General features: G+C 34.9%; 1 protein-coding gene across 9 annotated transcripts in view; it reads right to left on the bottom strand.

Annotated features, from left to right (window-relative positions):
• The window catches only part of LOC149774642 (cytosolic carboxypeptidase 3-like), a 365035-nt gene that overhangs the window by 249986 nt on the left and 95816 nt on the right, over positions 1-19233 (bottom strand). For all 9 annotated transcript variants that reach the window (XM_089944927.1, XM_089944928.1, XM_089944935.1 and 6 more), the window contains exons 2-3: positions 12242-12419; positions 10897-11098 (exon numbers count right to left, since the gene is read on the bottom strand). In XM_089944927.1, coding sequence (XP_089801053.1) covers positions 10897-11071 — 175 coding nt within the window. In that variant the 5' untranslated portion in view covers positions 11072-11098; positions 12242-12419. The remainder of the gene's footprint in view (positions 1-10896; positions 11099-12241; positions 12420-19233) is intronic.

Raw genomic sequence — 19233 nt, 5'->3', positions numbered from 1 at the left:
GCATGCATGTATGTATGTATGAATGTACATACTTATGTTCATATGTATGCATGTCTGTATGTATATATATATATATATGTGTGTTTGAATGGATGGATGGAAGGATGGATGAATGGATGGATGGACATGCCTGCCTGTCTGTCTGTCTTTATGTATGTATGTATGTATGTATGTATGTATGTATGTACGTATGCATGCATGCATGCATGTATGTATGCATGTATGTATGTATGTATGTATGTATGTATGTATGTATGTACATACTTACGTTCATATGTATGAATGCATGTCTGTATATATGTATGTGTTTGTATGGATGGATGGAAGGATAGATGAATGGATGTATGGATATGTGTGTATGATGGATGGATGAAACGATAAATGGATGTGGGTGTGTGGTCCAGGCTGTCTGTCAGTGTCTGTCTGTCTGTATGTATGTATGTATGTACACATGCATGTATGTATGTATGCATGTACTGATGGATGGATGGATGGATGAGTGGGTGGGTGGATGGATTGATGGATCAATAGATGGATGGATTGGTGGGTGGATGGCTGGATGTGTGTGTATGTATGTATGTTTGGATGGATGGATAGATGTGATTGTATATATGTATGTAATTGTACATACATACTTATGTATGTATGTATGTATGTATGTATGTATGCATGCATGCATGCATGTATGTATGTATGTATGTATGTATGTATGTATGTATGTGTGTGTGTGTGTGTATGTATGTATGTATGTATGTATGTGTGTGTGTGTATGTATGTGTATGCATGCATGTATGTATGTATGTATGTATGTATGTATGTATGTATGTATATATGTATGCATGTATGTACATACTTATGTTCATATGTATGTATGCATGTATGTCTGTATGTATGTATGTATGTGTTTGTATGGATGGATGGGCAGATGGATGGATGGATGACTGGATGGATGGCTATGTGTGTATGATGGATGGATGGATGGATGAATGGGTGTAGGTGTGTGGTCCAGGCTGTCTGTCTGTCTGCCAATCTGTATGCATGCATGTATGTATGTATGTATGTATGTATGTATATATGTATGTACTGATGGATGGATGGATGGACGGGTGGATGGGTGGAGAGAAGGATGGATAGATGGATGGATGGGTGGGTGGGTGGATGGATGGATGTGAGTGTGTATGTATGTATGCATGTTTGGAAGGATGGATAGATGTGATTGCATGTATGTATGTAATTGTACATATGTATGTATGTATGTACGTATGTATGCATGCATGCAGGTAGGTAGGTAGGTAGGTAGGTATGTACTGATGGATGGATGGATAGGTGGGTGGCTTGGTGGGTGGGTGGATGGATGGATTGATAGATTGGTGGGTGGTTGGATGGATGTGTGTGTATGTATGTATGTTTGGATGGATGGATATATGTGATTATATGTATGTATGTATGTATGTATGTATGTATGTATGTATGTATGTATGTATGTACTAACTTGGACAAAATTTATTTTAAAATGTCAGTAGAGGTTATGTGTCATTTTCTGAAATAAGCTGCACAGGAATGCAATGACTGGAATTTTCAAAGCAAGTGAACTGCCCCGAAGTGACAGAATCAAACCTATTGTTTTTTTTATTTCAACCCAAACAAATGTCAGGATGCTAAATTCAAATACCATTTTATTTCTGTGTTTTGTTAAATTTTAACACTGCTTAAGATTTGTGTCTGCATGTTTCATTCTTTACCTATTAGCAAATCTCTAAGTAAAAATCAGAGAAAAAAACAAACAATTTAAGCGGACTGTAAGTGAATGTAATAGACGATTCAAGGGTACTACAAGAGAATGTAATAAATGAATTAAGGGGGACTACAACAGAATGTCACACATGATTGAAGGGGACTACAAGAGAATGTGACAGGTGATTTAAGAGGACTACAAGAGAATGTGATAGGAGGTTTAAGGGAACTACAAGAGAATGTGATAAGTGATTGAAGGGGACTACATGAGAATGTGATAGGTGATTTAAGGGGACTACAAGAGAATGTGATAAGTGATTGAAGGGACTACAAGAGAATGTGATAAGTGATTGAAGGGGACTACAAGAGAATGTGATAAGTGATTGAAGGGGACTACAAGAGAATGTGATAGGTGATTTAAGGGGACTACAAGAGAATGTGATAAGTGATTGAAGGGACTACAAGAGAATGTGATGGATGATTTAAGGGGACTACAAGAGAATGTGATAAGTGATTGAAGGGACTACAAGAGAATGTCATGGATGATTTGAGGGGTGTACAAGAGAATGTGATGGATGATTTGGGGGGACTACAAGAGAATGTCATGGATGATTTGAGGGGTGTACAAGAGAATGTGATGGATGATTTGGGGGGTGTACAAGAGAATGTGATGGATGATTTGGGGGGTGTACAAGAGAATGTGATGGATGATTTGGGGGGTGTACAAGAGAATGTGATGGATGAGTTGAGGGGACTACAAGAGAATGTCATGGATGATTTAAGGGGACTACAAGAGAATGTCATGGATGATTTGAGGGGACTACAAGAGAATGTCATGGATGATTTGAGGGGTGTACAAGAGAATGTGATGGATGATTTAAGGGACTACAAGAGAATGTCATGGATGATTTGAGGGGACTACAAGAGAATGTCATGGATGATTTGAGGGGTGTACAAGAGAATGTGATGGATGATTTGGGGGGTGTACAAGAGAATGTGATGGATGATTTGGGGGGTGTACAAGAGAATGTGATGGATGATTTGGGGGGTGTACAAGAGAATGTGATGGATGAGTTGAGGGGACTACAAGAGAATGTCATGGATGATTTAAGGGGACTGCAAGAGAATGTCATGGATGATTTGAGGGGACTACAAGAGAATATTATGGATGATTTAAGGGGACTACAAGAGAATGTCATGGATGATTTGAGGGGTGTACAAGAGAATGTGATGGATGATTTGGGGGGTGTAGAAGAGAATGTGATGGGTGATTTGAGGGGTGTACAAGAGAATGTGATGGATGATTTGAGGGGTGTACAAGAGAATGTGATGGATGATTTGAGGTGTGTACAAGAGAATGTGATGGATGATTTGAGGGGTGTACAAGAGAATGTGATGGATGATTTGAGGGGTGTACAAGAGAATGTGATGGATGATTTGAGGTGTGTACAAGAGAATGTGATAGGTGATTTAAGGGGACTACAAGAGAATGTGATGGATGATTTGAGGGGTGTACAAGAGAATGAGATAGGTGGTTTAAGGGGACTACAAGAGACTACTTTACTGACATTATCAAACTATTGTAAATATATCAATATAATGGATTATTATAATGTGATCAAAACAAAAATGAATTATGATAAGTAAATGAATATAATGTATTATTATAAGTATATTATTATAATGGATAATTATATTTAAGTCAATATAACAGATTATTATAAACAGGTCAACATAATGGATTATTATAAATAGGTCAACAATGGATTATTATAAATAGGTCAACATAATGGATTATTTTAAGTAAATAAATCAATATTATTGATCATTATAAGTAGATCAATAGATCAATATAATGATAAGCAGATTATTATAATGGATTATATAAACAAATTCATAATGTAGATTATTATAAATTAGATCAATTACTGATAATCAGTATCAAAATTCAAATTCTTCAATTTTTTAAATCTGAGATCAGAAATAATTTGCAATCTGGATGCAGACCCTCCTACACAATCAAGGCTACTCTGGATCTAAATACATGTCACGCATTTTTATATGTGTGTGTGTGTGTGTATGTGTGTGTGTGCATGCATACATGTATATATGTATGTATGTATGTATGTATGTATGTATGTATGTATGTATGTATGTATGTATGTATAGCTGACAGTACAATATGGTCATTCCAAATAAATGCCAGCAGTACGTATATATGTATAGCTGACTGTACAATGTGGTCATTCCAAATAAATGCCAGCAGTACGTATATATGTATAGCTGACTGTAAAATGTGGTCATTCCAAATAAATACCAGCAGTTTGTATGTATGTATAGCTCACTGTACAATATAGCCATTCCAAGTTTTTGCCCACACATCATGACTGTTCATTGTATGTAGCAGGTGGTCACCTGTGCATTTGTATCAAAATTTATTAATGCACTATGAATCCTGTCATGACTTGTGGTCATTCATAGCTGAGGTCACTCAAATCTGCATCACTGTATTTAAAAATTTTTAAAATATATGTAATCACCTCCCTGCCATAACCAAAAATAGAAATGGAGCTCTTGCTCACACCCAGCATAAATACAACACATACATGCTGAACTCAATCCCTAAAGTAACTCATGTGTTTTAAATAATCAGCCACAAATCATGTCACAAGATCTTGTCACAAATCATTTTACAAGACATGTCACAAATCATGTCACAAAATCTGAAGTACTTTTCCAAGTTTTGTTGCTGAGTATTGTTATATATATTTAATTTAATTATTTATTTGACAGTTTAAATTTTTTTTTATTTCATTACATGTTATTGTAATGTAATATTGTTTACTGGACTTGATTTTTTTTCAGAATTAAGTTCAATTCTGTTTGACCTGACTGTTATTGGTAAACACCTAATAATAGAAACACTTTGTCTAGTTTCTGACCTTGATTCTGAACCACTGACAGTTTTGGCAAACAACTTTTTATTATTTTTTAAAATTCTTTCTCAGAGTAAGAATTTATAAGTTAAGTCAAGGCTCTACCTGGATGACATGATGATTATCATTTAAAAATCTTCTATTCCTTCTGGAAAGTTGAACTCTTGACCCCCATCCAGGCATCTAGTTAGTCTTATAATACATAAGTGCTCCTAAAAAATTCTTGGATAAAAATATTTATTGGAAGTTATACTGAATTCAAAACTGGAATAAATATTTCTATGATTCAACAAGAAACCATTGACATAACAGCACCTTGCAGGTTACAACAGACATCATATCATTTTTCAGACCTGAATGTTGGAGAGTCCATTACATTAGTCAAGTGACAGATCATTTTTCAGATCTGAATGTTGGACAGTACTTTACATCAAACCAGTCACAGATCATTTTCCTGACCTGAATGTTGGACACTCCTTATATCAATACAGTTGCAGATCATTTTTCAGATATGAATGTTGGACACTACTTACATCAATCCAGATGCAAAATAAATATTTTACATGATGAGAAAAATTCAACAGGATCTTTGGGGAAGTTTGAATAACAGTACCATCCAGTCTACGTTGAGTAAAAAGATAAAGACACATGACACTTGCTTTACTTCATACCTCCAGCTGAACTATTGAAAGTAGCAAAGGCTGCATGTAATTAAAACTATCCAATGGATTTTAAAGAGACAAACTTGGTACATTGTGTTATTTAATGCATGTGTGGTTGCGATTATGTGAGTGTGTATGCATGTGGTAATGATACTGACATTTCTAAGTCTACCAACTGTTTTTTATTTGTAAGAATTAAATTCTTGAAAGAACACTTATGTTTTCTCTTTTACTAAAATTTAAATTTCCACCATATTTTCGTGGTATATATGATTTACATACTTACTGCTCTTTGTTTGGTCAAGTGCAATGACCCCTCTGTGTGACCTCAAAATGCACTTTTTGAGTATCGACCCTACCCCTTCCCCATACACTGCCAATAGGATGGCAAATATGCAAAATCCCTAATACATATACCTTATCATAATTCTCTCAAATGGATAAGTCAGACTCTTGTTTGTGGAATATGGTCAAGACATTCTGAGTTTATAATTTTTGTCAAGACAGACTAGGCTATGTTCAAGATAGGTGTCTGAAAATATAACCATTTGACCATCAAACTGGATGAACCAAATGACCCCATATGTGTCCTGTACACACCTAAGCATGACTGCAATGTAACAACTATGCAACCTAGTTTTATTCTGCATCCAAATGCAATTTCAAATAAATTCAAGACTAAACAACCAAGTGAGAAATTAAAGTTTAGAGCAGACACATTTGTAAGAAAGAAATCTTTCCCAATTCTGATTCATTCCACCTTTAACTAACAGAATGATGAGCAGCCTGCATTTTACCCCACCTCATGTAGGATAAAAGTTGATATTGAAAACAACAGAACAGTGCTTTTGAAAATAGTGTGAGTACAATTATTTCCCTGAAGGCATATCTTAAATAATATGTGACAAATGTCACATAAACCACTAATTACTGCTAGCAAATTTGCAGTCACAAAATTTATCCTGCTGTATAAAAAAAGGGTGATAACTCTTACAGAAATAATGGCAGCACCAAGATTTGTCAACATGTGCATCTCCAGTTTATGACCATAATATATTTAAAGAACCATCTGCACTAATCGTATTATGTGATACATTACATTAGAGTACAAAACAAAAAAGGGCAATAACTCTACCAATACTGTATGAGTGAGATGTAGTTATGTACATCTTAAGGCTTTAACCAAAGATTACCCAGTTTTATAGCAATCCATCAAAACTTGTGTAACTAGTCACACAGACATGATTGTGGCATATACTAAATCAAATTACAAATCACAAATGGCAATTACATCAAGAATCAGAATAAAAATAATTTGTTTACATGAATATCTTCATTTGAGCAAAATATTTATCAAGTTCCATTGCAATTCTTCATAAACTTTAGGACTAAATGCACTAACAAGATTGTACAATGCACTGCATTAGTCTAAAAGAAAAAGGGCAATAACTCTTACAAAACTTGCAGCAGTGCTATGTCAGTGATACACAACATCAGTAGATGAGCATGATATCTATCAAGTTTTATACCAGTTCATTGAAAACTGCTGGATTAATTAATTATGCTAGCAACATCATGTCATGCACAGCATTAATCTATCAGACAAAAAGGGCAATAATTCTAACAAATATTACCCAGTTACGAGATTTGTCAGTGCACATATTCAGGACAAGACCATTATATTTACAGAGTATCATGGCAATCCATGAAACATAGCATGACTACAAGTTCCAGAGTGATGGACACAAGTATAAATATATACCCCCACCCCCACCCTATAGAAAGGATAGACACAGCAATCAATATATACCTCCATCCATATTGAAAGGATAGACACAGTAATCAATATCTACCCCCACCCCAATAGAAAGGATAGACACAGCAATCAATATATACCTCCACACATGTAGAAAGGATAGACACAGCAATCAATATATACCTCCACCCCTGTAGAAAGGATAGACAGAGCAATCAATATATACCCCCACCCCAATAGAAAGGACAGACACAGCAATCAATATATACCCCCACACTATAGAAAGGACAGACACAGCAGCAATTAGTATATACCCCCACCCCTAAAGAGAAGGATATAAAATGGAAGTGCTATCTCGTTAGTATTCGTCATATATGCATCACCATAATTTATCATTTTTACTTGTTTCAATTGCATGAATAAAATAATTAGCTACCAATTCATCAAGGATGCTTCATTATCAAAAATTGAGTTCAACATTGATTTCCCCTTCAATGTTGTTGTTAAAGTGGTAATATACTCACTAGTACTGTAAGTATTAGTAACAACAGCAGTAACACTAGTTCTAAAGTGGTAGTGGTATTGGTGCCAGCAGTAAATACTGAATGAAACCACAAAAGCTCTTTCTTATAAATCAATAATTTATTTAATGAAGCAAACTCATTTTCTATAGACAACTTTGACAGTAAAAATCAGCCAGTCTTATTTTCAATGGGTACCAAAAACTTTTAGCTGGGTAATGATGATAAAAGTCTCTTCTTCACTTCCTCAACTCTAAAACTCTGAGCAAACTTCCAGGGATTGCCTATGATGTAATGTAATACATATCAAGATGCTTATGTTCTGATATGATACATATCACAATACATTGGTACAATCCAATATGATACACACCATGATACATGCATCCTGATGATAAGTATCATGACTCACATGTCTTGATATGATACAAATAATAAAAAGGTTTCAGTATGATACAAGTCACATGTCCTGATATGATACATGTCATGGAACATATGTCCCAATATGATACAAGTCACATGTCCTGACATGATACACATAATAAATATGTCCCTATACAATATATATCACAACATGTCTTGATATGATACATTTTATGATACATATCCCAATACTAGCCATGACTAGTATGAAAACAAAACCCTAAAACTTTTAGATACCATTTAAAGCTTCCCTGGTGAAGTCACTGATTTAGTATGCTGGCTTAGCCTGACATTTCACAGGGTATCACACTCTCCCATCAGCCGATGTGACTGACCCAGGATGCTGTCTTACCCTAATGTTTCACAGGGTATCACACTCTCCCATCACCTGATGTCAAACAATGTATGGGACTGTCTAGCAAGAATAAACTTTCAAGAGACATTAAAATATTACAACTTTAGCAAATCATTCTGCATAATATGTTGTTTCTGAGCAATAAAAAACTAGGTGTCTGGCAGATAAGTCTGTAAATTGTACAGATACTGTCTGGCAGAAAAATGCATAAAATTACAGACTCAGATTGGGAGATAAATACACAGTATGTAAAATTACACTTTCTGAGCCATATTACAACTGACTTGCAAATATGAATATGCATTGATTACTGTGGAGCAGACAAGTTGAAAATATTTGCATTTATTGTTACTTTTATTGTGCTGAGTAGACAAGATGTACAAGGGCTAAATAACACATCATCTTTCTCTACTATGAAAAAGGATCAATAGAAGAAAACAATAGGAATCAACTGCCACATGAAATTGAATAACTATACATCAATACGTCCATAGTCATGTGCATCAGTTTTGTACAACAACAGGGAATCAACTGCCACATGAAATTCATCACTGATACATTAATACAGATATGTTTCTCTGCCTTGTCAAAGAGCAGGCCATCAATTGCTACAAGAAATCCAACAACAGGGAATCAACTGCCACATGAAATTCATCACTGATACATTAATACAGATATGTTTCTCTGCCTTGTCCAAGAGCAGGCCATCAATTGCTACAAGAAATCCAAAAACAGGGAATCAACTGCCACATGAAATTCATCACTGATACATTAATACAGATGTGTTTCTCTGCCTTGTCCAAGAGCAGGCCATCAATTGCTACAAGAAATCCAACAACAGGGAATCAACTGCCACATGAAATTCATCACTGATACATTAATATAGATATGTTTCTCTGCCTTGTCCAAGAGTAGGCCATCAATTGCTACAAGAAATCCAACAACAGGGAATCAACTGCCACATGAAATTCATCACTGATACATTGATACAGATAAGTTTCTCTGCCTTGTCCAAGAGCAGGCCATCAATTGCTACAAGAAATCCAACAACAGGGAATCAACTGCCACATGAAATTCATCACTGATACATTAATACAGATATGTTTCTCTGCCTTGTCCAAGAGCAGGCCATCAATTGCTACAAGAAATCCAACAACAGGGAATCAACTGCCACATGAAATTCATCACTGATACATTAATACAGATATGTTTCTCTGCCTTGTCCAAGAGCAGACCATCAATTGCTACAAGAAATCCAACAACAGGGAATCAACTGCCACATGAAATTCATCACTGATACATTAATACAGATATGTTTCTCTGCCTTGTCCAAGAGCAGGCCATCAATTGCTACAAGAAATCCAACAACAGGGAATCAACTGCCACATGAAATTCATCACTGATACATTAATACAGATATGTTTCTCTGCCTTGTCCAAGAGCAGGCCATCAATTGCTACAAGAAATCCAACAACAGGGAATCAACTGCCACATGAAATTCATCACTGATACATTAATACAGATATGTTTCTCTGCCTTGTCCAAGAGCAGGCCATCAATTGCTACAAGAAATCCAACAACAGGGAATCAACTGCCACATGAAATTCATCACTGATACATTAATACAGATATGTTTCTCTGCCTTGCCCAAGAGCAGGCCATCAATTGCTACAAGAAATCCAACAACAGGGAATCAACTGCCACATGAAATTCATCACTGATACATTAATACAGATATGTTTCTCTGCCTTGTCCAAGAGCAGGCCATCAATTGCTACAAGAAATCCAACAACAGGGAATCAACTGCCACATGAAATTCATCACTGATACATTAATACAGATATGTTTCTCTGCCTTGTCCAAAAGCAGGCCATCAATTGCTTCAATAAATCCATCTGATAATGCATATTCATGTGCCATGTAAAACAATGTCATTGATATGCAAGAATATTAAATCCAAACTTCATAATAATTTTGTTGTCTCTAAAGCCAAGTACTGAGCATGATACTGTATATACTTCAAATGGAGATATTTTTAATCCATTGATGGATGGATGATGTTATTTAAATGTAAGATGAATAAATACATTAATTTTACATTTTTTATGCAGTGTGTCATAATAGGTTTCAATTTGTGGGGGGGGGAATGGGGGGGGGGTCTGTAGGGGCTGGAGAATAATTCAGGAAATTCTGCTAGGGCTAGAATTATGGTCTACCTGCCTTTTCCACTCAGCAAACATGAGGAACATGTGAAAGCCTGTAAGTAGCTTCCTGATGGTCAGTGGTTCTTCCTCGGGATTTGACAGGTTCTTTCTCCACAAATATACTGACTACCACTTATAGTCTATCATGTGCTGAAAAATGGCTTTAAACCAACTACTACAACAACAACAATAAAAATGGCAATAAACCAACTACTACAATAACAACAACAAAAATGGCAATAAACCAACTACTACAACAACAACAATAAAAATGGTGCTAAACCCACAAAACCAGCCCTTCCTACCTTTGATGATTCTACTCTTTTCTTCAGAGAGTCGTGCGACCTCTTCAATGACCTGTTCATCAAGAAGGGTGGAGGATGACGTGGAGATGGGACTAGAATTGTGGGGGACAGGACTTGTGTGACCACTGCTTCCGGACATGAAAACATCCAGCATAACGGGCTCTCTCAGCTTCATCCTTACAATCCAGATGAGTAGAAAGATCTGAAATGACATCCCTTTATATTGAAATGACATCCTTTTATACTGAAATGACATCCCTTTATACTGAAATGACATCCTTTTATACTGAAATGACATCCCTTTATACTGAAATGACATCCCTTTAAACTGAAATGACATCCCTTTACAATGAAATGACATCCCTTTATACCAAAATGACATCCCTTTATCCTGAAATGACATCCCTTTATACTGAAATGACATCCCTTTATACTGATCATGTTAAAACTAAACTTTTATGAAAAAACAGATAAAAAATAATTGCAACAAATTCAAGTAGATTTACTGATAACAGCAAATCTGCTTAAAATAACAATGTAAACAAAAAATACTTGATCACTGAGACAATCTAAAAGGTGTACTAGTTATTATATACAAAGCTCATGACTTCCTAAGCAAATGGATCGTACTGGATCAGCCACTAAATTTTCCACTGAATGCTCCTGACTACGTGTTCAACTTATTGCTAAATAACATGATATCGCTGTAGGTTCACAATGATGTAACAGTATGAAATCACATCATATTATGCAATGTATTCATGTACGATTATGAAGTCCTGTTGCAATGATTGTCATAATCTATATTGTGTCATTCTGTCTGTCATGAGAATACAAAATTGGAAAAAGTGATTTTTTTTTCTTTCTTCTTTTACATTATTAAGACAACATAAAACAAAAGATCCATATTATACAAAAAGCGTACAGAGCTTAGGTTTTAGGGCTGTTAATATACCCCTGTTTAAACTGGTGAATTTTGTATTCAAAACCAATTAAATCTAAACTGGAGGATTTCATCAGGCAAATCACTGAAATTAATAATCCAACTGATTTCATAACTGATACACTCTAAGAACAAAACAAATTCCTCCAGGTATGTGTATTAGCTTTCATTTCTGATATGTGTATTAGCTTTCATTTCTCGTATGTGTATCAGTTTTCATTTTTGATATGTGTATCAGTTTTCATTTCTGATATGTGTATTAGTTTTCATTTCTGATATGTTATTAGTTTTCATTTCTGATATGTGTATTAGTTTTCATTTCTGATATGTGTATTAGTTCTCATTGATCTGTTTCAGAAATAAAAGATAAAGAAAAAACAGAAAATATTTGTATCACAATACCTCCTGGTGGAATGAAGGGAGATAACTATGCCCATCCTTAGCTGCACCACAGGAAAAATCTAGCACTAACTAGGAATTTCTGTTGCCCAGAATAAAAATGCACACAGATCACCGAGTCAAAACTTCAGAGTAGACAGTTCAAAGGTAGGCTACTTCTTATTCTGTCTTTTACTGCATCCTGAAATCAAAAATTCAGTGAGAAATAAAAATAAGCTTAATCCAAAATTTGATATATTCATTTAACATTTAACAACTGGAAAATTTTACTTTAATGTATAAATGTTCAAAATCTATTTAGTATACATCAAATTTTTAGCTGTGGCTGCTTTACTACAACTTCTTCTGAAGCAGATCCTAAATGTTTTCTAATGTGGGGGGAAGGGATAATTTTTCTCGACATTGGATTCATTTTGTATAAATGACCATCTTCATTTGTACTTCAATGAAATATTCAATATTTTAATTTGACTGAATATACTAATAGCTCTGCAAAATTAACTTTGACTGAAAAAGTTGAAGAAATTTTAGGCCTTGTAAATCTTTTTCATCTTCTAATCCATTGCTGTCTAACACAAAAAATCCATTGTTATTTGCAAAAAATATATCCATTGTTATCTACCATTAAAAATCCATTGTCACATACCATTCAAAACATCCACTGCTATCTGCCATAAGAAAATTCATTGTTATCAACCATAAAATCCATTGGTATCTACCATACAAATCCATTGGTATCTACCATAAAAATCTATTGGTATCTACCATAAAAATCCATTGGTATCTACCTTAAAAATCCATTGGTATCTACCATTAAAAAATACCTTTATCATTAATTTTTGGAACAATTGTTTTCACTGGGGGAAAAAAGATTATATATATATATATATATATATATATATATATATATATATATAATATATATATATATATTGAAACCAAGAATATATTTTTATACCGTGTATCCAAGGAAGTGTGAATATTAGCTGAATAAAAAAACTGATGACTAAAGATGAGGAACTAAATGAAAATAACTGATAATGACTCAATTAGATGAACTAAATGGACAAAACTGATAATGACTAAATCTGTTGATGAGTAGAAAGAAATGATAATAACTAAATTAGGTTAACAAACTAAATGAAAAGAAGTCAAAATGACTAAATTAGATGACGAACTAAATAGAAAACTGACAATGAATAAATGAAATGAAAATTTAAATGAAGAAACTCAAAATAACTTAATTAGATGATGAAATAAATGAAGAGAACTAACAATGACTTAATTAGCTGAATTCCTTCATCGTATGAAGTATACCATGTACAAGCATAATAAAAAGAAAATTTAACTGTGGACTAAAGGCTAAATTCAAAGTTCAATGCATACATTTAGTAGATTTGTTTTACGTAATCTAAATAGAAAGAAAAGCGAAGAACATCAATTGATTGAAAGACATTGAAATTGCTTAATACAAGTCTTGAAACGGCATTTAAAACTCTACAAATTTAACATTGTTCTTATTTATGCTCCTGAAAAGTTACAATGTAACACACAATAAAAATATAAAATTCTTTATAGCAAAAATCACTTAAGGCCACTAGTTTCATGTCTGCCAATTTAGTTTTTCAAACAGACTGCATTTTTATTTCTTGAATTATAAAAGCAACAATCATTGTTGTCTTATTTGCAATATATTTCCATAGCAACATATTACAAAATCAGGATAGCAAAATGTTTGCACGTGACCACTATATTGATACTTGTGTCCAGTACCATAGGGCATTTGCCTGGTCACTTGTTACATTAAGTGTATCTGGTTCTATAAAAAAGATATCAGAAAATGGTTTTTCAGTCACACCCTGGAATTTAATATTTAATGCAAATAACTTGTTTCCATCACATCCAATAAAACAATACATCCATGACACTTCTGGGCAAATAGTCTGGTAACTGACTCAATTTTCAAAAACAATATTTGGCGATTTTTTTCTTTTTTTTTATTTTGTTTGTTTGTTTGTTTTTATTTTTGCTTTGTTCGGGGGTTGGGGGCAGGGCGTGATGGGATGGGTTTGTGTTTGTTGGGGTCGGGTTTAGGGGGTCTGTATACTTTAAAAAAGGGACGTGGGGAGGGGCAGATGAATGGAATAATGACCGTAATGATAGACCGAGGAACATAAACATTTATTTCCTCAACCAAGATCTTTAAAAGGAAGAGGACAATGTTATAGTTTAATGTGCTCCCTTAGGATTCCCATTCATATTGTAATGGGCATAGGGAGCGGAGATCAATCTTTATACTTGTTATCTAGGATTTGATATATGTATTGATGATTGCCGCATTTTTGCATCGCATCATATCTTCAGATGGAATAAGTATGAAATTTAAACAATGGAAATAGAGATGATCTGGATATAACAAGATATTCAGTGTAAGTGTAACGACTGACGCACGTCTTCAGGCCTGTTCTAAAGCTCCCGCAGTTATGACGCCGCGCTAAACAAGGGACATCACTCTTCACACTCTATTGTTCTGGCAATACTCGTGATTTAAGCAGGAAAGTTGAGAATGAGTACATTGAAATCCAAAATGTATTTTTTTAAATATATTCTATTCTTATGTTTTTGCTTAGTAATTTCAAAGTTAAATAATCAATATCCCCTTTCGATATTTTACTCTTTTTTTTGTTCGTTCTTTGCCTATGGCATTCACATTATCATTATACCGCTTTCTTCCGTCCTTCCTTCCTTACTTACTTCCTTTCTTTCTTTCTTTCTTTCTTTATTTCCCAGACAATGTCACTAAACATTAGTTATTGGACATGAATATAACACAATTTTCTGATTGTTCCACCTTTTTTGCATCACTCATCGTTTATCAAGGGAATACATTTTTCTTTTTTACTTTTTGAGGCAGTGGGTCCGCGGTCTTTTGGTCAGATTCAGGAAGCCTTTTCTTTCCTTGGAGTTTAAAAGAGGTTTTAAAGCTCCAAACGGTGTCATGAATGTGCGAACACTACGAATTACGCCATTATATTTTTAATATGCTTTTTTGTTTACTTTATATTTCTCTATTTCTTTTCTACATCCAGAGCCGTATCAAGATTAAACATTTTTTATGTGTCGATTTACCTTTTCCGTCTATTTTTTCCCCCAACACATCCAGCAAGACTAAACCAATGGCCTGACATTGTATAAATACTACGTCCAATACTGGGACATTCCTGGAAACAGGAGTTGCGTACAGAGAAAGAATCATAGTCGTTGGGCATATAAGGACCCTCTAACGCCATTTGTATCCTGTCCCGCCATTTTTTATCATGTCCCGCTATGTTTTATCAAGGCTTTGAGTGCGCCAACCTTAGTATCAAAGAGGAAGAACTGCAATCTTATTTAACTTGTCAGAATAATCCCTACTATTTATTATTGTGGTTTGAAAAGCGTGAATTGTGGGATATAAATAAAGATCAATTGATCTTCAACACGTAAATTCCTCAATAAAGCTATCTTAATAGGGTAATAAATATCAATACAGACATGTTTACAAGATTTTAGATATCCAAGAAGGGCCATTATATTTGTGTACAGTCCTTAAAAAAAAAAGTCAATTTTTGCCGTCCTTCATAGAGCATAAACACTTAGTCCTTTCAGCAGTTGATCAACCTCGATACAATTTTCAAATATTAACTTTATCGTATGTGTACGTTCATTTTCAATATATTTTTCTGAACTTGTATGTTTGTCGACCATCAGTTCTTATATATTTGCTGAACTTGTGCTATCTCTACCTTCCTTTCCTTTGTATTAGCTTAAGACGGACCATAACGTATCCTTCATTTCCTTTGTATTAGCTTAAGACGGACCAAGGACCATAACGTATCCTTCATTTCCTTTGTATTAGCTTAAGACGGACCATAAAGTATCCTTCATTTCCTTTGTATTAGCTTAAGACGGAACATAACGTATCATTCATTTCATTTGTACTAGCTTAAGACGGACCATAACGTATGGTTCCTTTCCTTTGTACTAGCTTAAGACGGACCATAACGTATCCTTCATTTCCTTTCTATTAGCTTAAAACGGACCATAACGTATCATTCATTTCATTTGTATTACCTTAAGACGGACCATGACGTATCCTTCATTTCCCTTGTATTAGCTTAAGACGGAAATTGACGTATCCTTCATTTCCCTTGTATTAGCTGAAGACGGACCATGACGTATCCTTCATTTCCTTTGTATTAGCTTAAGACGGACCAAGGACCATAACGTATTCTTCAATTCCCTTGTATTAGCTTAAGACGGACCATAACGTATCCTTCAATTCCCTTATATTAGCTTTAGACGGACCATAACGTATCCTTCAATTCCCTTGTATTAGCTTAAGACGTACCATAACGTATCCTTCATTTCCTTTGTATTAACTTAAGACGGACCATAACGTATCCTTCATTTCCTATGCATTAGCTTAAGACGGACCATGACGTATCCTTCATTTCCCTTGTATTAGCTTAAGACGGGCCAAAACGTATCCTTAATTTCCCTTGTATTAGCTTAAGACGGACCAAAACGTATCCTTCATTTCCTTTGTATTAGCTTAAGACGGACCATAACGTATCCTTCCTTTCCTTTGTATTAGCTTAAGGCGGACCATAACGTATCCTTCCTTTCCTTTGTATTAGTTTAAGACGGACCATAACGTATCCTTCATTTCATTAAGACGAACCATAACGTATCCTTCATTTCCCTTGTATTAACTTAAGACGGACCATAATGTATCCTTCATTTCCTTTGTATTAGCTTAAGACGGACCAAGGACCATAACGTATCCTTCATTTCCTTTGTATTAGCTTAAGACGGACCATAACGTATCCTTCATTTCCTTTGTATTAGCTTAAGACGGACCATAACGTATCCTTCATTTCCCTTGTATTAGCTTAAGACGGACCATAACGTATCCTTCATTTCCTTTGTATTAGCTTAAGATAGACCATAACGTATCCTTCATTTCATTTGTATTAGCTTAAGACGGACCATAACGGGGGCCCCGAGTGGCCGAGTGGTCTAAAGCGCTCACCGTTCCGGATCACTGCCATCTCACCTCTGTCTGCGTGGGTTCGAGTCCAAGGATCGGCTAGCGTGGGTACGTGGGAAAGCCTGTCAGTAGTTTCTCGTGGGTCAGTGGTTCTTCCCTGGGTTTTCCAGGGTTCTTCCTCCACAAGTTATACTGGCCGCCATGTATAGCCTATCTTGTGCTGAAAAATGGCGTTAAACCATAGAACAACAATAGAACGGACCATAACGTATCCTTCACTTAATGTACATTGTTTTGGTTAGACCAAAATACATTATTTTACGACAAGCTTGCAGTTATCATATCATAATTATTGATTCTGTAATTATATTTGATAAAACCCTCATAATTTGAAAAGGTCATGGCATTTAGGGACTGCGCTAATTATCGCATTTTCTTGCCAACAAATGGTAATTCAGTTTTCTGAGTGGGCATGCTAACTTGAAGGAAATAAAATAACAATTCCGTAGCTTGAAAAAAAATATCCTTGGATCAGGTAAGATTTAGGAAGTGTATATCTTTATCGTGTGCTGGCCACCAGTTTATTTTTTGCTCGAGTGGGGTACAAGGGACATTAGGATCAGCGGGTAGCCAACGGGGCATCCTTAAGCGGGTAACCAACGTAGCATCCTTACCGGATATTTCGAGAAACACTACAAAATTTGACTCCACGTGGACCACAAAAATGGGGTCAACATTTTTTCTCGAGTACTGGTCAAAATATTTTTTACTCCATGACAAGTACACATTTTTCTTACTTTGATCAAGAATTGCTTGACAACGACGGACTACATAGTCATGGTGGGTCACAGTTAGCATTCCTTTCACGATAATAAATTAGAAAGAACAGTAGAGCTATCTGATAAAGAATCTTGTGTTATTTATATGTTGGTCTAGATCACTTCAAAGAACTCCTTTTCAAAAAAAGCAAAAACATGAGAGCCGGAGGAAAAAAATGTGTGGCTCGTATACATAACATTTAGAAAATCACCACAGTTTGAAACAAAGGTGAGTACATCTCTCTCTCTCTCTCTCTCTCATGGTTCATATATTGTACACCACAGAATTTTAATTGACTTACAACTTTTAGAATATATTTATCTGCATGTACTTAACAAAAACAAATTACATTTGCTATGAAATTATTTCATTCATGAAGGTCACGTCTTTAAAATAAAGTGTTCACTAGTTTGTGACTTTTATAGGTATATGCGCGAGTAAAATGAACTCCCTATTTGCGTCATTGGAAGGAAGGTTTCTGATTTATTGCTCTTCTTTAACACCATATAATGTCTACAAAAATAATTAATATTACATAAAATCTTGTACTTTCAACAGAGAAAGATTCTGAACTGAATACTTAAGCTTCCTTCAACTTGTATTAATACCCAATATGTTTCTTTCTTTCTTAGGTCAAACATCAACAAGGCTTTCTAGGAGAAATACAAATAGAAACACGCATTCTTGGAATGTTTGCTTCTTGGGTTCTTGAATAATATATGAACACATTTTTAACCCAGGTTTCATATAATATCAACATAAACTGCTTGCCATTAGATTTGTGTGGTTTTTTTTATTCAATTTTGCAGGCAGATTCATAACTTACGCTGTTGTTCCATAAATAATCTGTCTGCAAAACTGGACAACCAGAATGATGAACAGTTTAAGTTGGGATTTTAAGAAGACATGACTTTTGAAGGTCGCCTATTTAACGATGCGACGAAACTAGTGCCAGTATATATCGATGATACAAAACGTTGTGTGAAAGTACTTCCGCCCAGATACGTCAGCCAATCGAAAGAGGACCAATATAGTTGCGTTGTCGCGAATTGCCTTTGGTATATCGGCGTTTCATGTGCTAAACAGACGTGTAGGGTGACCCTCTAGTATAAAATCGTCATACTGTAGATAAACGTATCTGGAT

Source organism: Sinohyriopsis cumingii, unplaced genomic scaffold (genome assembly GCF_028554795.1).
Source record: "Sinohyriopsis cumingii isolate HCF-2022 unplaced genomic scaffold, ASM2855479v2 utg000160l, whole genome shotgun sequence".
NCBI lineage: Eukaryota > Metazoa > Mollusca > Bivalvia > Unionida > Unionidae > Sinohyriopsis > Sinohyriopsis cumingii.
This window is presented reverse-complemented; position numbering and strand designations above follow the sequence as displayed.